General features: G+C 48.3%; 1 protein-coding gene across 1 annotated transcript in view; it reads left to right on the top strand.

Annotated features, from left to right (window-relative positions):
* LOC118771975 (SH3 and multiple ankyrin repeat domains protein 3-like) overlaps nt 1-21222 on the top strand; it is a 285841-nt gene that overhangs the window by 129706 nt on the left and 134913 nt on the right. Inside the window, 3 exon segments of the mRNA XM_036520181.1 lie at nt 2453-2604; nt 4210-4377; nt 11638-11754. Of these exon segments, the coding sequence (XP_036376074.1) occupies nt 2453-2604; nt 4210-4377; nt 11638-11754 (437 nt within the window).

Below are 21222 nucleotides of genomic sequence, written 5' to 3'. Positions count from 1 at the left end.
GTTGTCTCTCTGTCCCACTCTTTCCTCTCTCTCTCTCTCTCTCCCTTTCTCTGAAGTGGTGTTTGGTTTCGCAGATGTAGGGTTCATGTATTGTCTGAAACCCAGGCTGTCGGTGCAGTAGTAGGTGGTCAGCAGTCGTGAGTGGGTGAAACGCATTCTCTCATGGCGTCAGCCGTTGTTGTAAACGAGCCGGTCGGCTACAACCGCCTTTAAACACCGCGCCGAAGTCCCGCGCTCTCTGACACGTCCGGCGCGTTCATCCCGCAGTCATGAATCTACGTTGCACTCCGTTTGAAGGAGATGTTTGTTATCTCCGAAATGGTCCATCCCGAAGGTGCTCTGACACGTAGCGTGGCCTGTGGCGTCATGGGACGGGACGCTCCGCTGGAGAGCACATGCGCCGTGAAGGTGATTATGGCGCGTCCCCCGGCAGCATCCCATTCGTCCATTATAGTCCCATTAGCCCGGTAAGATGGGCTCATTTACTGGGTGGAAACGGATGGGTTTGGGAACGCTGGAGTCATCTCATCTCAACACAGCTAATGATACTAAGGTATGCAAAGCAGCATGTTAAATATTGATAATGGCATGACTTACATTCAGCGCTTCTCTCCAGGGGAAAAGCATCTAGAAAGATAAAGAGCACATTTACATACACTCTAAGACTTAGTGAATGCCAGCCGGGTAAGATAGAATAAGGTTTAGCCTGAGAAAGGTTGTTGTGGATAAAGATACATTGAAAGAATATTTATTACAATGGTTTTAAATAGTGCTTTTTTTATTTTATTTTGATTTGACATTTACAACAAGTTTCTCATTTTAACTGCAGCTACTATCCTGTGCTGTTGGAAGATTAAATTGCTTTTTGTACAATGCGGCTTTTGTGACACCACGTTTTCCTTTTTTTTTTGTTGTTTGGCGAGAAGTATTTTAGCCTTATTAGACTGCGTTCTCTCATTTGAGATTAAGATGAGCCATTCGGCTATTTGTCTATGCAATGAGACACTTTAATTTCACCACAATGCTTGGTGAGACAATGGGAAAAGAAGAAGTGTTCCGATAACAGCCACTGTGAGAAGTGGACTAAAAAAGGCAGACGTTTGGGTAGCAAACAAAGGCTCTTTGAAGGATGTTCTCCATCAAAGTTTAGTGAGCCGGAAAACTGAAGATTCACTTCGTTTTCTGGCGCAGTTTTACTGCACAATGAACCCATATTGTTTTCTCTATATTAATAAATGTATAACAATCACCAACACTAATACGTTATTTGAAAAAACCTAATCCCATTCTCCCTTAACCTGATTCTGATCTTTTAAATGAATATTTGCACTTCCTCATCCTTCATTTAGTGGTATTAGCTCCATCAGGTCTCTGCTTTTGAGTCAGGGCTAATTGTTGAGGCCTTAGAAAAAGGTCTCTGTGGGTTCATAGTCCAGGTATGAACTGTGATGCTCTAGCCCTCAGTGCTATATTTGACCCAGTTTTCTGCAGTAGCATCAAAACAGCTGAAATGTGAATGCACACCATTAACATTGGAGAAAAATAACTCCAAGGCATAATTATTCAGGCCCAAATGAATGTCGATTAGAAAAGAAATAAATAAACTGGCTTTCTGAAAAGCACATTAAACAAAAACCCTCTCTCCCGAAGGAGAAAGAGGACAGACGGTTGGACTTTTTGAAAGTCTGAGATGTAAAGCCTCATCCACTCAGCAGACACATGTAATACTTCAATTACATATCAGTCTGTAAATGTATGCTGATGAATATTTACTGAGGAAATTCAGGTCACTTGCCTCCCTCAAAGGTTCATCAGTCTGGAGGCTGAACTTATCTGTTTCTCTACTGTTATGGTAACAGTGTCTTTGCCTTCAGAAGAAGCAACACTGCAGAGAGAGACATTTGACTGAGAACCCAATGGGTATAAGAGAAATATGTTTCTCATACTGTTCCTGGGGTCTCTGTAAGCGCTAACCACAAATACATGCCTTATAGATGCAGTCATTTACTCTGCTAATATTACTAGTGCATTGTGCATATTTTGCAATTTTATATTAGAAACAAGACTTAGTATTTAGGATGAATGTGTCAGGTTCACCACTGTTAGCCAAAGAGATTGAAGATATGTTACTGCAACTTGTAATTCCTAAATACCTGTTTCCATTTCTACTTTATCCTGTCAGTGAAATAGTTGTTATTTTCATTTAGGAGAGAGGATATTTTTCCGTAAGACTTGGACCTATGCAGTTTGAATTAAAAACATGATGTGATTCACACATGGACGTGCACTCTGTGGATTACACCGTCACCACCATCATGCCTTACTTTCCTGCTTGCTTGATTCTCTCTGTATTAGCAATTGGCTCCGCAGACAAAGGTGTCTGTGCTGTGTGCTGATGGCTGGCAGTGGCCTCTGTGCTGATGCTGTGTGGTGTGTGTGTGTGTCTGAGCAGAATGCCCGCTGACCATGGCCGCCCAGCTGGAGGGATGCGCGGAGCTCATCAAGGTCCTGAAGAACGGTGGCGCCCACCTGGACTTCAGGACCCGGGACGGGATAACAGCCCTGCACAAGGCGGTGCGGACCAAGAACCACACCGCACTCATAGTGAGTATCGGTTTATAAACACACCAAGAACCACACCGCACTCATAGTGAGTATCGGTTTATAAACACACCAAGAACCACACCGCACTCATAGTGAGTATCGGTTTATACACACACCAAGAACCACACCGCACTCATAGTGAGTATCAGTTTATAAACACACCAACAACCGCACCACCCTCATAGTGAGTATATCTATATAAATAAACACACACCAAGAACCACACCGCCCTCATAGTATCAGTTCATACACACATACCAAGAACCACACTGTCCTTATTGTGAGTATCTCTGTTTATCTATGTACACACCAAGAACCACACCACTCTCATCGTGCGTATCTCTCTATCATATACGCCACACCACCCTCATCATGAGTAACTATATATGTATATACGCCACACCGTCCTCGTTGTGAGTATCTCTGTTTATCTATGTACACACCAAGAACCACACCGCCCTCATCTTGGCCATACACACATACACCGAAACACACACGCAGGCACACCCACACACAGAGCACCCCCCCTGCGAATGTGCACACACTCACACACACACACAGTAGAAGCCCGGGGATGATTCAGGCCTCTTCACCTCCTCTTCATCTGTGGAAGCAGGTTGTGTTTGTCATGCTTCAGTTTTAGACGTCTACAGAATCTGTACATCATGAGTCATCTAATGGTTTCTGCACAGCTCGGCGTTAGGATGAACAGTGCTCTGTGGAAGCGCTGTGTTTTGATCATTCATAGATTGCTGTGTTAACCACTTGGCTTAACACCGTCGCTGAAGGGACTTTGATATTCATCTCACAGACGGAACACTGTTCTGGAAGACGAGCACATTGCCTGATGTAAAATATTCTTTTTGTAGTGCAGGTCTTCTTGGAAAGGCTCCATGTTTTTACCTGTTGGTGCTGTGTATGCAAATGCAGTCTTTTCAGTCTGACAGTCTGAGCAGACAGACAAAGAATAAGCAGACATATCAGGGTGGAGCCAGTTATGTTGTGTCTATTAAATGTTACAGAATTTGCCCTTGGAGGATGATCAGTGCATTCTGGCCTTGTAACTGAGCTAATCTGACATTGGTAGCCCGTGCCTGCCCTTGCCCCTATTGACATGCAGCTGTGAGTCTTACATAAGACCTAGCATTCATAATTCACGCACTCTGCAGCATTTTAAATGTGATCAAATGTTTCTAACGTGATGTTATTTTAAATTCACTGTCTGGTAATCTTTGCAGATTACGCTGCCACAGATCATGTTGCAAAGTGTGTTTTTGTGTATGCTTCTTAACAAACTGACTTCATCTTCTGCTGTTTTTTATGTTATTGTTCTGGTGACTGTTGTGCATTTTATCCTTCATATGTTTCTTTTTCTCCTTCCGCTCCACACAGCCACGGTTTCCCCTCATTTGTCAGCAACGGTGTGTTTCACTGAAATTACTCATCAGTGATTCACGATGAGTCGTTATTTTGGGTCACATGGCCTTGTTTTCATGTGGCATCGCGTTTTGAGGGGCGTGTGTGTGACTGGGCTGGCCGGGGTCACTCGTGAGGGCGACGGGGTGGCCGGTGGTGACCTGACGTCGGCTTGTCCCCTCTCTGCAGACGCTGTTAGACCTGGGCGCGTCCCCTGACTACAAGGACAGCCGGGGGCTGAGCCCGCTGTACCACAGCTCCATGGTGGGCGGGGACCCCTACTGCTGCGAGCTGCTGCTGCACGACCACGCCCAGGTGGGCTGCATGGACGAGAACGGCTGGCAGGAGATACACCAGGTAGGACCCACATCAGCCATACACTGGTATACACGCCTTCCCGTAACCCAGCTACACACTGACACACACATCTGCTGTAACCCAACCACACACTGTTACACATGCCTTCCCACAACCCAACCACACACTGGTACACATGCCTTCCCACAACCCAACCACACACTGGTACACGTCTTCTGTAACCGAACCACACACTGGTATAAATGCCCTACCCAACCCAGCCACACACATGCCACACACATGCCTTACCCAATCCAGCGACACACTGGTACACATGCCTTAGCCAACCCAGCCACATGCTGGTACACATGCCTTACCCAACCCAACCACACACTGGTACACATGCCTTACCTTATCCAGCCACACACTGGTACACATGCCTTACCCAATCCAGCTACACACTGGTGCACATGCCTCACCCAACCCAACCGCACACTGGTACACATGCCTTACCCAAACTAAGCACACACTGGTACACACACCTTGCACTAACCCAGCCACACACTGGTACACATGCCTTTGCTAACCCAACCACACTATGGTACACAGACTCTTCTTCTCATCCACAATAACACTCTGAGCTGTAACAGCACACATGCCCCAGGCCCACTCCACCCACACAGTGGACACAGTCCGCCCCCATTCCCTTGATCCAGGCTCCTCTCCACAGCCGCGCTCCGAGCGGCCGAGTCCCAGCCTAACGACAATCACGGGGTCCGTCCGCAAATGAGCCGGCGCAGGGATCTGGTTAAAAAGCGGCGCGTATGATATGATATTTCAGAGAGCCTCAGTCCGTGGCCTGACCTTTTCCCAGGCTTGGCTGGGGTCCAGGGAGAGTGCTCCTGTAAACAGGCCCCCTCATTCTTCAGCGGCCGGTCCGTGACACGCGCCCAAATGACATTTCCAACAGCTGCGCGTCGGTCAAGGAGTCTTTCAAATCCACGCAAAACAGACAGACTTCCACCTCTGAAGAAAAGGGGAAAAAATAATGGAAACGAAAGAAAAGGCAAATTTCAAAGATTCTTTTGAAAGCCGAAGGGTGTATAGTGATTTATTTCTCCCCATTATTATTAATTAGCATTGAAAGTCCTGGATATTTTAATGAAGTGAAGCATTGAAGGCCTCTTTTATCATCCAAAAAAAACCCTCTCAAAGGTCTGATCAGCATGCACATAAGCTCTGAATCATAACGTGCGTATGACACCCAGGTCTGCTGTACCGCAGTCAATGGCTTTATCTGTAGACGCAGGGGACTAGAATATGTTAGCAGTAAATATGAGCTGACGTGCATATGTTATCCACGCTCACACATAACACAAATGGAGCAGCAGAGTAGGAGGCTGGTGAGGCCCAGAGCTTATAACCCAGGGGTTGCAGGTTGGACTGCCAGTTGTGCCCTTCGGCACACCGGCTAACCTGATTTGCTTGAGTAAATATCCAGCTGTATACATGTATAATGTGTAAGGATATGGGCTGGGTAAGGTGCCCTAGACAGGGATGCCTGCTGAGCAAATACATTTAAAAAGCAGCTTTTTAGCAAACAGCAAAATGCTATGATATCAGTGGAGTGATAAACGCAGATCAACAGCAAGCATAACCACTTAATAAGTTTATAGGCCTGTGTGTGGGATGTGGGATCTTCTCCATAGTGTATGAAGCGTGTTCCTCTGGAGTTATGCAAATAATCATTAAATTGAAATCATCTTGATGTGGGCTACTCAGTGTAGTCCCAGTCGATGCCCCCACTCTCTTAACTTGTCTGCGAGGATTAGATGCCTTCATTGGGCATTAACTCAAGGGGGACTGAGATCCATTTTGGCATTCCTCATGACGAAAATGACCCACTTGTCCAACTTTTTAGCATGTCATTTACTGGCTTGCTGAGATCGTTATATGCTATACATCGTTATTTAGATCAACTCTAGTATACAGCATGCATAACACAACCTCTGGTTATTGAGAGACATGTTATTGGATTTTAAGTGATCTGTGCTTCAGGAAAGGATCTCATTTGCACATTTTATGGCAAAGGCAATGTGACAGTGTGCCCATTAGATGTGAGCCCACTCCACTCCGGTTCTCAAATGCCCCAGTTCTGCTTTCTTGTGTAACGCCCTCTGGTTATATGCATTAAGCAGTGACGGTTGTTAATAATGTAAAGAAAGTGTGGGGAAGAATGGTGCATGCTGACATCCGTGTGTATTCACCTGCTGTTCAGACCTAGATAAAGTACAGATCCGTGTTCATCGCCTGGCAACTGTATGCTGATGTCATTATGTTAACCTTATCATGCCAAATACAATGTTGATGAGCACTTCTTAAAAGCTCAGTTTTCATATCTGACCATGGGACCTACTTCCAGTCGTCATTTAGATGTAGCTTGGCAAATTCTAATTGTCTCTTTTTGAGGTGTTCCTTCAAAAGAGCTTTTTTTCTTTACAGCTCAACCCAAAGCAACGTTCATGTACGCGATATTCAGCGGTTCTTTCTGATGCTTTGGAGATTTGGATTTGTAGTTGCCTCACAGTCCATGGTGGCAACATAAACATGCATGGCAGGGTTGCCACTGTACCAGCAGATTTAAATTTCTTACTAATTGACACTGTAGTGGAAGGAAAATAATGGTAGATTCAGCTTTTAGTGAATTTCTGTATCTTCCAGATTGTGCCAGTCAGTGACTGCTTACCTGGAGTCATGCCGGTAATGAATCTCTTATTTGTGTTACCTCCCATTATACCACAGATAAACAGGAAGCCTTTGGATTTCTCTCTATAGTTCCAGTACCTTCCGTTGAACTTCAGATAAGTAGAATTTGGTGTAGATTTGTTTTGTCAGATTCGGTTTCAAAGATTACTTGGTGTGAATATACGTGACCCTGATGTTTCTGGGTTAAAATTATGTGTGAATTCTGTCTGGCACAAGCTGTTAAGATTAAAGCATAACATTTTTATTTTTTAAGCGGAAAATGTGTTCCAGTATGTCATTTTTTCATATACAGTATGTTTTTGTTCCTCTTTAGTCAGTTGTACGAATTAATATGTGGGGCACTCTGTTACATGAGGGTCTTTCGTGTCCGACACGGTGAACACGACCGGGGGAAATTTGTTTCACTCCGATGCACGAGTGGCCCTTTGTACAAAGATATGTAAGCGTATGGAACAGCTTGCCACTGTTTGTAGTGAAATGTTGGATCCCTCAAGACAGAAATGGACATACTGATTGATTCATTGGTGTATGAGTAAATGATAAACAAAGATGGGCTGAATGGCGCTCTCTCATCATCACACGTTATTGTGTTCTCATTCCTGAGGACATTTTGAGACCGTTTCACTTGTTTACGGTAAGAGGCGAGCGCTGCTTGCGAAAGAAACCAGCTAAACTTGGGGCGAGCAACCTTGGCAGCAGATCTCAAGCACATGCTCAGCAGAAATGCCGCCACTTAGAAATAAAAGCTCTGCTTTAATTTTTCAAAAACGTATCATCCTGCCTTTCAGCACGAGGGAACAGGCACGCACGAAACGCTGGTGTTCCATCTTTCACCGGCGTACGTTTACGGACAAAAGCTTTAAAAAAACGAAAGCGAAGCCGGGAAGAAATGATCCCTTTTTTTAAACCCCCCATCGCACATTTAAAAAGAAACTCTCTAAAGCCCTGGATATTGAACGTTATGTTGCTAACTGCTCAGCAGGACTCTGGAAACGGAATGTAATTAACGATGTGTGTCGGTACGTTGTGCGAAGAGGCCCGCACCGTGGGACATACGGGCAGATGTGTGAGAACTGGACGCCGGGGCCCGTCTCTCCGGCTGATGCGTGTGACAGCTGCACACGGGAGCCGCGCTTCAGTAACACCGCCGTCGTCACACGCGCGCGTTCACTTGCAGCGTTTGGATTGGCGCCATGGTTACATCCGAGCGCTTCGTTGGCCGTACCCTTACTCTCTCTCAATATGCACAGTGTCTGTCTCTGAATGTGCACCACGCGATTTCATCAAGACTTCGGGAAGTACAGGTCTGCCCGCTGAATTGTGGGCAGAGATCACTTAGAAACAGCTAGCCTTGTATTTGGGCTTCTTCAGAAGATATCGCCTCTCTGTGTGTACTTTGGACAGCCTGCTATCCCTGAAAGTCATGCGGTTGATTCTCTAGCAGCCCTTTGGACAGTGAGGACTCAAATGGTCGCAGTTTTTTTGTACAGCGATATTTTATTCAGGCTGCTACATATTTGTCCAATTTCTAGTATTTATTTGTATTCTGTGAGATTGCGCTTTGAATAATGAGGTGTATAATGCAAGGGACGATAACATACAGCTATGAAAATAAACATTTGTGCTGCATTGTGTCGCCGCAATAAACAAAGGCCGGGGGAGAAGAATAGGAAACGCAGGAGCGATTATGTAAAATGTATCTGTGAGACGTAGATTACTCTTAATAAAAATAATGCCGTTGCCTATTGAAGAGCGGAAGCTGGTTTGTGCCTCTGCCGCTGCGCTCTGTAGCGGAGAGGCTGTCTCTGTGGTGATAGCTGGAGAGGAGAGAGTGGGCTGCTGGATTTACATGCAGAGCCTCCCACACAATCAGCGCTGGAGAGCAGAGATGCAGGGCTCGGGGAGCAGCGCTGAATGGCAGGACTTCAGTCAGCAGTTATCCCCGTGTGCACACGCGTGCACAGCAAACGCACACATGCACAGCGCACACAAACTCACACGTACTAACCACCGCACACACACGCACAGCGCACACAAGCACATACGTACTAACCACCGCACACACACGCACAGCGCACACAAACTCACACGTACTAACCACCGCACACACACACGCACAGCGCACGCAAACTCACACGTACTAACCACCGCTCACACACACGCACAGCACACACAAACTCACACGTACTAACCACCGCACACACACGCACAGCGCACGCAAACTCACACGTACTAACCACCGCACACACACGCACAGCGCACGCAAACTCACACGTACTAACCACCGCACACACACATGCACAGCGCACACAAACTCACACGTACTAACCACCGCACACACACATGCACAGCACACACACATGCACAGCGCACACAAGCACATACGTACTAACCACCGCACACACACGCACAGCGCACACAAACGCATACGTACTAACCACCGCACACACACATGCACAGCACACACAAACGCATACGTACTAACCGCCGCACACACACACGCACAGCGCACGCAAACTCACACGTACTAACCACCGCACACACACGCACAGCGCACGCAAACTCACACGTACTAACCACCGCACACACACATGCACAGCGCACACAAACTCACACGTACTAACCGCCGCTCACACACATGCACAGCGCACACAAGCACATACGTACTAACCACCGCACACACACATGCACAGCACACACAAACTCACACGTACTAACCACCGCACACACACACGCACAGCGCACACAAACTCACACGTACTAACCACCGCACACACACACGCACAGCGCACACAAACTCACACGTACTAACCGCCGCACACACACATGCACAGCACACACACATGCACAGCGCACACAAGCACATACGTACTAACCACCGCACACACACGCACAGTGCACGCAAACGCATACGTACTAACCGCTGCACACACACATGCACAGCACACACACATGCACAGCGCACACAAGCACATGCGTACTAACCACCGCACACACACGCACAGCGCACGCAAACTCACACGTACTAACCACCGCACACACACATGCACAGCACACACACATGCACAGCGCACACAAGCACATACGTACTAACCACCGCACACACACGCACAGCGCACGCAAACTCACACGTACTAACCGCCGCACACACACATGCACAGCACACACACATGCACAGCGCACACAAGCACATACGTACTAACCACCGCACACACACGCACAGTGCACGCAAACTCACACGTACTAACCGCCGCACACACACATGCACAGCACACACAAACGCATACGTACTAACCGCCGCACACACATGCACAGCACACACAAACGCATACGTACTAACCGCCGCACACACACATGCACAGCACACACAAACGCATATGTACTAACCGCCGCACACACGCCTGCACAGCACACACAAACGCATGCATGCATACACACACGTGAATTGCAAACGCACGCATGCGCAGCACACACACATACATACTAACCCCTGTGCACACGAATGGACAGCACACACAGCATACACATACCCCACACTTACGCATGCATAGCACACACAAGCACACACAAGCACACGTCCACTAACCCCCTCATACACAGGCAGAACACACAAGCACTAGCCCTTTCGTACACGTGCAGTGCACGCAAGCACACACACACTAATCCTTGCACATGCACACATGCGCATGCTTGCACATATGCATGCACGCACGCAGGTACGCCTGCAGTCGTGTACACTCACGCGCGCACACACACCCACTTATGCACAGTCTTGGACGCACCTTGACGCTCCGTTTGTTGTTTTTCTGTAGATCATTACTGCTAATGAAAAGGATCATTTCAATATAGTTATGTGCTTTACCGGCACATATGCTTTCAGCAGCACTTCCTCCAGCAGCAGACATCAGCAGGACCTGCATGGGGCCGTCAGGGTAATGCCTGCTTCTGAGCCCAGTATCAATACCCTACCGATTCCACACTGATCAGCGAATAAGCCACACAGACTCCCTCGCGCTGTTATATCTCACCTGTGGCGAGGATTGACTGGAGACCGGCAGGTGTGTCTCTGCCGGACGCCCAGGTGCGTTTCTGTCTCGCTGGGGGCGGTGGGAGCACTGAGCGGGCCCGGAGCGGGCGGACCTTTGATGAGTTTCAGGTCTGCTGAGAGGTGTCACTGGCAGAGGCAGGGGTCCGTCGCGCGCCCCTCCCAAGAGCCGCTCGTCTGATTGGTCACCCGCAGAGCGATCCATCCGCCGAGGACGGTCTGAATCGACACCACCCCCCCCTACAGAGCTCTCCCGAAATAAAAGCCTCTGACACCACTCCCACTGTTACCGCCAAATCCCGCGCCGTGAAACCGTGCTCCCTTACATACAGTACCTCACATGGAAGAGCATGTGAATGTATCCCATGATCCTCTCCTCCGTGCGCGGTGATTGCTGAGGAGCCGCCTGCTGTGACTCACACGCCCCAGCTTGAAAGCTACAATTACTGTGCGCTCTCTCTCTCTCTCTCTCTCTCTCTCTCTCTCTCTCTCTCTCTCTCTCTCTGCAGGCCTGTCGCCATGGGCACGTGCAGCACCTGGAGCACCTCCTGTTCTACGGAGCCGACATGAGCGCTCAGAACGCCTCCGGGAACACGGCGCTGCACGTCTGCGCCCTCTATAACCAGGTGAGGGGGGAGGGGGAAGGGGGGGGTTGGGAGAACGGCCAGGCGCTTCGCTCCAGTGCGGAGGCCCCGGTCCTGGGCAGCCGCGGTGCCGGCCTCTCTCCCCAGCTCGGCCTGCTTTAGTGCTTTAAACTGAGCTGGAATAGCTGCTGGAGAGTGGCCCTGCAGGGCCGGAGACGAGCAGCCCCGCCTTTACCGTTTACCGTCTCCGAACAAGGACACGGAGTTCAGGAGAAAAATCTGTGCGAAAAGCTTGAGAACTTGATGGCGGTTTCCGGCCTATAAAGGTCTGTCTCACTTGAGCCTCCTCGCAAACGGCCAATCGGGTCATCCTGTCTTACAGTGTTCTTACAAATAGCCAATCAGATCTTCCTCTCTGATAGTGCGCTTACAAATGGCCGATCAGATCATTCTTGTCGCCAGTGTTTGGTGAGGGTGGTAATGTTAAAGGCAAGCTTTAAAGCCCATTTTTCCCCCAGCTCGTGCCCTAGTGAAGACACCGATGCCATGCTGCCAGACCTCCTCAGCTCTCAGCAGATCAATACTGACAGCCAGAGAACTGGGACCATTAAATGGAGCTCGGTGTTCCCTGGGCCTGTATAAGTTTTTTCATGGCCAGACCGCACCGTTCTCTCAGATTCTCCACTGCTGTTTTATTCTTCATTCGTTCCCTAATCCATGCGGTAAATACCCTGCATTTTTATCTTTCTGGCGGCATTGATTTTTACACCTTCCATGGTGCTCACCTCTCAGGGAGCTTTTTGCGAAACACTAGACTGATGGTTATTTTGATTAATCACGCAAGGGTGATTTTATTAATAGCACTTACAGTAATGAATTTGTAATAACAAAGTCAGTCAAAGTGTGTTTCTTTTAGCTGGGATAAATAAGTAGGAATTAGTTATGTAAGCTCTCAGCTTGAACTGCATGAAAAATGCTCTCTCTGGCAGGTTCAGTTTGAACCAAAGAGGAGGAAGCATCTTATTAATCAGCTCAGTTGGATTCCTTTTAGAGTGGAGGTATCTGTATCCCGTTGACTGCTGTTCCCTCTGTTATCAGCCGTGGGGGGACTGTATCAGATACCTGCCCGAGTTTGTGAGGCCATATATAATATATATATAAGGCCTATAATGAGTGAAATTTGAGTGCTTGTATTGGAGACACCCCACTAGAACAGCAGAAGCATTTCAGGGAGAAGGCTATGTGTTCTCCCCCTCTCAGCTGATCTGAGAACGGTCCACATGGCAGTTGCTGTCACAGAGAGGGAGGTCTTGCCCTTAGCTGTAGTCACGGCCTTGCCTTTTAGCCAGCATGTGTATTGAGCTGGTTGTTTCAGGGCGTATCACTAACCAGAGAAGGGCAGTGACCTCATTTGCACAGAGCCCTGATTTTGCAGCACGTAGATAGCTGGGGGTTGACAGGCAACTGAGTCCCCTGCGCTTTCTGATGGATTCAGTCGAACGGGCAGCCAGTTTGGCTGTCAGCCATAGCACCCCCCCTCCCCCCCTCCCCTCAGGTTGGGAGGTCACATGACCCCCTTCTGCACAGACGTGTCAGTTCAGCGTAGGTCCAGCTCCAAAGCTGCGGTGTTTGCCCACAGAGTGAACTTAGCGGTTGCGGCAGCAGCAGCGTGGAAGCTGATCGGCTAATTGCAGTCATGCGCAGTGACCTGTTTTCAGGCACTAAAGAGCTACTGTGTTCCTACTCATGGGAGGGGAGAGGGGGGGAGCATCAATACTTTATGTGGGCTGTACAATGTGCACATGTGACCCAAGTGGAGTTTCTGCTACACTCGGAGGGCTGCTGGGGGTTTGTCCTCTTTGTCAATCCACTTTCTCTCTCCCTCCCTCTTTCCCTCTCTCAGTTCAGAAAGACAAGTGTTTTCCACTCTCCCGGCCTCCAGGGTCACTCCATTGAATTTTTGATGGCACTCGGCTCGTCCCTTGATGACACAACGCGAGGAGAAGGAGTAGATGTTACACCACTTTCCCTCATTACTCCTTTTCATTCCCTGACAGCCGGCGTTAGCTTAATGGCTTCCGAGGCGGCTGCTTCTCCTCGGTCGCTCCTGGCGTTCTTACCGCAGGGCACCGAAGCTCATCTGCGCACGCAGACTTTAAAGCAACGTATTGTTGACTCCGGCAGCGAGGGTTACGCGATTCACGCTCGCAGAGATACGTCCGCGTACGTTCCCTGGGCTGTGATGTAATTTAACAGCAGAAGTCTGCTCTGAGTGCGGCCCGTTCAGACCACGCCACACACACGCTGGGCGGCGAGCTGTCCCGGCCCTTTTCTTTGCGCCGGATGTGAATCACCGTTTTAGCGGGGCACAAACTCCAGGGTTGCCTTCGCAAAGTGAAGGATCAATGCGGTGAACAATGCGCGGGGCAGCCGAGCGGCGGCGAGGATAATTACCCAATCTGCATCCGAATGGGCGTGTGTTTTGCCGGTGCATTCATCAAGATTTGAGGATTTAACAGTCTACCAGAAGCAGATCATTCTGTAATTACTGATTTTTAATAGGCCAGGAAAGTGATTTATTTGCAGCACTTCATTGTTGCATGGGAAATGTTTAAATGGCTGTAAACATTATGATGAGCCTGAATAGAAATTGCTGTATGAGAAAGTAGACCAGTTTAATCACCCAAAGCATAAGGCTGTCCTAGTGTGACATGTGGGTGCCCAGTAAATGCTACGCAAATGCTTCCCTCTTACATTGGTGTGTGGTGGAGTGACGGTGTGTTGATAGCAGTTTCATGCTCTGAATGTTTTATCAGTAATGTGTGTGTGTTCATGCGTGTGTGTGTTAGCGTGTGTGTGTATGCCTGAGTGTGTGTATGCGTGTGTGTGAGCATGTGTTTGTGTGTGCGCATTTATGCATATGCATGCTTGGGACTGTGCACATGTGTGTGCGTGTGCGTGTGCATGGCTTAGGTTGCTGGGCTTTGACTTGTGTCATTTCTCCAGCGTGACACCCACCTGTGAGAGACTGCTCTCTTAGTGCGTCTCCCTCTAATTCAGAGGAGCAGAACATGCCGGCACCCACTCCATCTAGATGCTAATTGATTCCTGTAGGGATGATGATGAGATAGGAGCCTGTGTATGTCCTCGTGTGAGCCGCAGGGAGCCAGCATGAGGGAGATAGCAAGCTAATGAGGGAGAGCCGGACTGAGTCTGAGAGCAAAGAGTGTAAGCACTTCCTCTGCTGCACGAGGGGGTCTGGGACTGTAAGAAGGGTGGTGACTGAGTGAGTTAGGGTGAAGTGATAGAGTGAGGGTGTCAGTGAGGGAGGTGGTGAGTGAGTGAGTGAGGGTGTCAGTGAGGGAGCTGGTGAGTGAGTGAGTGAGGGTGTCAGTGAGGGAGGTGGTGAGTGAATGAGTGAGGGTGTCAGTGAGGGAGGTGGTGAGTGAGTGAGTGAGGGTGTCAGTGAGGGAGCTGGTGAGTGAGTGAGTGAGGGTGTCAGTGAGGGAGCTGGTGAGTGAATGAGTGAGGGTGTCAGTGAGGGAGGTGGTGAGTGAGTGAGTGAGGGTGTTAATGAGGGAGCTGGTGAGTGAATGAGTGAGGGTGTTAATGAGGGAGCTGGTGAGTGAATGAGTGAGGGTGTCAGTGAGGAAGCTGGTGAGTGAATGAGTGAGGGTGTTAGCAAGGGAGCTAGTAAGCTTGTGAGTGGAAGACTTGGTGAAGGAGCAAGTTTTGTTGTTAGGAAGAAAATAAGTGAGGGAATTAGGGAGTTTGAATGAGAAATTGAATGAGTGAGTGAGTTAGAGAGATAACAAGTTAGACGAGGTCTGAGGGCTCTGTGCTGTATGCAGTGGTGTTAGAGCACTGCTTAATTTGTGTGATAGTCTTGCTGCAGACGGGCGGAGCCCTATTCCCTCCCTCTTTACTGCGCTCAAACCTAATTACCTCATTTAGTCGGCTTTCATTCAGCACACAGGTATCCCGACAACCCGGAACATAAAGCCGCCACTGCGTTTAATTCGAATAAGCGGACACATTGCTTTCATTTACTCCGTCGGCTAGGCGATCGCAACTACGTCGAATCGGGAGGCCATTCGTCCCGCTCGGGACCGCGCGTGGACGAAAGACGCTCACCAACCTGTTACCTCGCGTTCACAGAGCGGCGCGGTGAGTCACCGACGGTCACGCACCTGATTAGCGGAGCGCGGTGTCACGGCCACAGCAGCCCTTTCCTTAATCCCAACATTTATAAAAATACATCTGGGCAGGCACAGCCGTGGAGCGTAGCTGAGGAGAGAAAGGGAGGGCTGAAACGGTGGATGGGGAGCGTGTGAGGTTCCATCTACAGTTGATACGCGTGGTGGAAATCACAGCCGATTGATCGCGCAGTCGTGACGAGAGTGTGGGGTGACAACATGAGGGGGAGGGGTGGTTAGCATCAGCGGAGTGCCCCTGGTTTAATGGCAGTGATCCATGCGGAGCGAGGACCCCTGCTACTGTACACAGCAGCGCAGGGATCGATCAGCGCGCACCCCATCGACGAATCAGGGCTCGATACCCGCAGCACGGCATCATGGGAAGGCGGGAGCGGGGCGAGCCGGGTAGGGTGCCTGGCAGGGTGTGATTGAGGCGGCCGGGCTCAGCTCACGCCCCACTCGGAGCCGTATCTGTGATAAACAGATCCGGGGTCCCCCCCCCCACGGCTCCGCACAGCGGGCTGGGCGTGAAACAGCCAGCCCGGAGCTGTCAGCTCCGTGGCCCCGCCCACCGCCCACCGCCCGCCTCCTCTCCCCACCAGCTCCCGGCCGCATCCATCAGCTCACGCAGCCATGAAAGGGCCTGATTGCAGATGCGCTGCCTCCTCCCCGCTCGCTCTGATTAAGGATTGTGTGCAGCGCAGGCCAGGATGGGCCTGAGGATGCAGCGGGAAGCACCTGCTCGCCTTACTGGCTCTCACACCACACACTACAGTGCAGCCGCTGTCCCCGAATTCACTTCACCACGATCAAGGCCCATTCAGTATAACTTTAAATTCTTTTTAGGCTATCTTTGGTGCAATTCTGAGCTGTCAAGGGCGTAGTTTGTCCCAAACTGAAGTATTGGAGATGCAAGTGACACTTTGTTGTGAAGGTAATCCAGACTGTGCTTGCTGTTTCAATGTCCGGAGCATTGTCATTTTACATAGTTGCATACATATATGGATTATCTGATGCAGTAGATATAACTTCCTCTATTTTATGTCTCCCCCTAGAGGAGCAATCTTGTTTATTCCATCTACATCATCTACATCAATTTAATCTCTGTGACATTTATACACTATATTTGCTTTTTTGTTTGGTTGATCTGAACCTTTCCTAACGGACTACTGCGGCACACAAACATTTCCAGTTTTTGATTTGACGTTACTGTATATTCTGAGCCTAATTTCACCGGGCCTAAACATATTTTATCGTGAACCTCTGGCTTATGTGACATCACACATGCAAGGCCCAAGTTATTGATGGCATTGTAGCAGTGTTAATTTGAATTCCAGTATGTGCAACAGTATGTGCAGGAGTGGACATAAAAACGAAAGCACTCAGACTGATGTATCGAATTCTCAAGAGGCCTTTTCCATTTCCCTCATATTCATTCCAGCTTTGATGGACAGCCAGAGCAGGGCATTTCACCGCAGCACTTTGGCCGCATTGTATGACCAGCTGCTGCACTGATTAAATACGCTGCTCAGACCCTCAAACCCGTGCCGCGGGGGGTCTTTCTGGGCCTCCGCCGGGCCTCGATGAGGACGAGCCGTGCAAGCCTCTCCCTCTCTGTTCCTGAGTTCAGGAGACAGCACTGTGTTCTGCCGCTCCCGGCCCCAGGGGCGGCGAACGCGCGCAAACAACTCTCCACTCTGAATGGAGAGCGGCACAAAAGCCCGGGCTCCGGCGCGCCTTCTATAGCCGGAGCGGCGGGGGCCCGCTTCCCCCCGCCCTTAGTGGACAGCGTCTGCTCTCCCCGAATTAACCGGATGCAATGTCTGCAGAGCCACAGGGAGGAGAAGGCAGACACCGGTGCTGGAAAGCCGCGCGCACAACACCGCAAGTCCACGGTTAAATCAGCTGATTGGCTCATCTGTTTAGTCAATTCTGCTGAACTTTCCAGGCGACCCCCGGGGGGGGAGGATTAGTCCATCACAGGGGCAGCACTGCACACGTGCAGAATTAAAAGAGCGAAAAAAGTGGGAAGCAGTGTAATATATAGACAATTAGAATAATCACCCCGGGGACTTTTAATATAAGCCATTGTGTGTTAGTCTTTTAAATTCTTTGGATAAAGGCTTTTCTATAATACACCAGCGCTTGGAGAGGGTATGTTTTATTAATCAGGGTAATAGCCTTGTAAGTACTTCTAAGACATGTTTTGTTTTATTCACGTTTCGTTATTATTGTTCGGCTTTGAGTAGCTGTTGGTTTATTAATCTGCCTATAATGTGATCCTTATCTGTGACCACAAGAGGGCACTATGATCATTAGCTATGGTGTTAAGTTGGAAAAAGTCTTCAAACTACCAAGACCTATTGTAGCTTTCACTGTATCATTAGTGTTATGATAGATTTCTAACTGTATGTAGCAACAGCAATGTTGTATGAGGTTGTTTTCATTGTATTAAGCATACCTATATGGAATCCAACATTTTTAACAATGTATTCAACTGTATAGTCTTGACCCATTCTCTTCGCAAACTTGTTTGCTTGTTTATATACTTTCCACATATATAGGCTGTCTCTAGGCTGATCAATACATTCAATTACTCAGGCAGACAGCAGTATTCGTAGTCCGTATTGTTGGAAATTAATCATGGCCATGTTAATTCTGCTTTTATACTGAAATTATGTATTGATTTCACAGCAGCTGTCTGTGAACCGGTGAAGTAACTAACCTTTCATTCCTCACCACACCCACGCAGCAAACAGTAACTGCAGTCTGCGCGGCACCCAGCCTTCAACCTGAAGCCTGTTTACACACAGGGAGGCTCTGAGGGGGGCCCGTAATGTGGGAAACGCTGACTGTTCTCTTTCCAGTCACTCTAAACCTCCATCATCAGGTTCACCTTGAAGACCGGATCTGTTTATAAGTGTTTTTTAGGGGGAGGTTAAATCTGACCTCTGTAAAAGTAGGACTTGCTTAAATTTATGACTCGGAGTTGGGTACAAAGCGCCATAGCAGTTGATTGTGTCTTGTGTCTGTTCTGGTTGTGAAAGCTGAGTGCAGCACACCAGGAAGGTCCGCTGTGACGATGTGTGTGGGTGCAGCCAGACAGAGCTGCACTTACTCTAAAAGACCCGGGATCACAGGAACACGGCGTCCGTCCGTCGTTCCTCTCTAAGGTCTGTGGCGGCGCAAACTTTGATTGGCCGGCGACTGAGGGACACCGAGTCACGTGCGGCTTTGGTATTTGCTGCAGTGTGAAATTGACTTTCTTGAGGGGTCCCCTCTAGAAAGCGCCGGAGACGTCACTGGGATTGTCTTTATTGTGAACTCTGCCCCTCCTGGAAGATCAAGTCCTGCAGGCTTCTCTGCCTGGCAGTCAATTTAAACTCATAACTTGCATGAGAATATGAATAAGAAATTCAGTTCTGGAAGCGATGCGCTGTTTGTACTGTTTATGCAGCATAAACAAATGGCCCTTTCCACTGAAGGGCGCAGCACACAATAAACACCTTACCCCCTCATGTTTAATCTCCCTATCAGTGCAGTTCTGAGTGTATTTCTCCCACTCTTTCCTCACTCGAGTGCTTAATGCTAATCAAACTCCTGCCAGTTCTGGTGTTTGTCTTTCTGTCTTCCTCTCCTCCTCCCTCTGTCTCTTCCTCTTTCCCTCTGTCTATCGCTCCCTCTCTCGCTCCCTCTATCTCTCCCTCTCTCTCCTTCCCTCTGTCTCTCTTTCCCTTTCTGTCTGTCCCTCTCCCTCCCTCTCATTCCCCCTCCCTCTGTCTCTTTCTCTCTCATTCTCTGTCCCACTCTACCTCTCTCTCTCTCCTTGTCTCTGCCTCCTTTCTCTCCTTCCTTCTCTTTCAAATAAAATTAGTATGGAGCTTCATGGACATGACAGCAAATACTGTTCCCAAAGCATTTTGTTTAACAGACAGACATCACTACAAACGACAGCAGATATATCTGCATGTATGAGTACCCATATTCCTTTTTCATTCATGCGTTCACCAGCAGTCTCTCAGATTATAGCAGAAAAGGAAATATTTGGCTACTAGGAGCACAATTGTTTCATCCTTTGTCAATAGGATTGGGATCTTTTTTTTTATTTTAAGAAGGTACATTTTAAGAGGTACATTTTGAGATTTCTTAATATTGGGAAATTTTTTTCAGTTTTAAAAAAAACTGCATACTGTGCAGGTTAACAGAAGGTGCATCTCTGCTTCTTTTAACTTACAATGTCCAGTACAGATTTGCTCTATGGGTAACCAAGGCTTTTGTTTTTGTTTGGTTTAAAATGTGCTAGTTTAATATTGCTGTTCAGGGCATGAGTTGTGGTTTGCCAAGCATTTTGTTCATTTTTCCAAATTTCATAGTGTTCATTTCTCTAATATGGGTGTATCCTCTGTGTAGTTGGTTTGTTGTGCGAGGTTTGGCTCTGTGGCTTTAGTGTGTGTCTTTGCCTGGCTGTGTGCTGTGTCTCACTGAGCCTCAGTGCCAGTTGTCCCGGCTGGTCCTTGTCTTGGGAGAAATGGTTGCTCGGCATGGGATTTGTGTTTCAGTGAGCGGTGCTCTGCCTGGTCTAAGTGTTGCCAGAGCTCATTTTTCAATTTGAATATGCACAGGGAGTAGTTCCTGTAGCTCTGTTTTGCCGCCATTATGCTGTGAGCCCAGAGAATGGTCTAAGAGAAACCTAGTACTACAAAATTCCCAGGTTACTGCCTACACAGATGCCAGTCTTGGTACTTACTTTTATCAAAGTTGTCTTCCATTTAGTCCTGGATTGCAGGTCTCAGGGCTTCTAAAATGAGGTTGATAAGCTTTGGTGGTGCCACCTGTATCTTAAGACAACTGGGTTTAAGGCCTCTGGCGGTGTGCATCTCTTTGCTGATGTTGTCAGGCTAATAGGGTTTGGGGACCTGGAATGTTTGCTGGGTGGAACAGTCTGGTGGGTTTTGATTATTCTGGATTCTTCATTTTTTTATTTCTGTAGAACGCGTTTATACTGTTGCAAAGTATGTGATCTGAAGTTTTAGTCAAAGCATTCTCTATTTGTGTAGAATTTAACTCTCCGTTAACATATTCTGTGTTTGCTTGAGATTAATTCTTAGTTGACACATTCTCGGTTTAGAGTTAATTCTTAGTTGACACATTCTCGGTTTAGAGTTAACTCTTAGCTAACACTCTTGTTTAGCTCTCTCTCTGAGAGCAGCTGTGGGGTTTTGCTTTGGATTCACATTCTTACTGAGACCGCTTGTCATGTTTTATTAGGTTTTCTTATGTTTGATATAAGTACCAATGTGCCAAATATATCAAT

This window comes from Megalops cyprinoides, chromosome 25 (assembly GCF_013368585.1).
Source record: "Megalops cyprinoides isolate fMegCyp1 chromosome 25, fMegCyp1.pri, whole genome shotgun sequence".
Taxonomy (NCBI): domain Eukaryota; kingdom Metazoa; phylum Chordata; class Actinopteri; order Elopiformes; family Megalopidae; genus Megalops; species Megalops cyprinoides.
The sequence above is the reverse complement of the archived record's forward strand: the minus strand, read 5'-3'. Positions and strand labels throughout refer to the sequence as shown.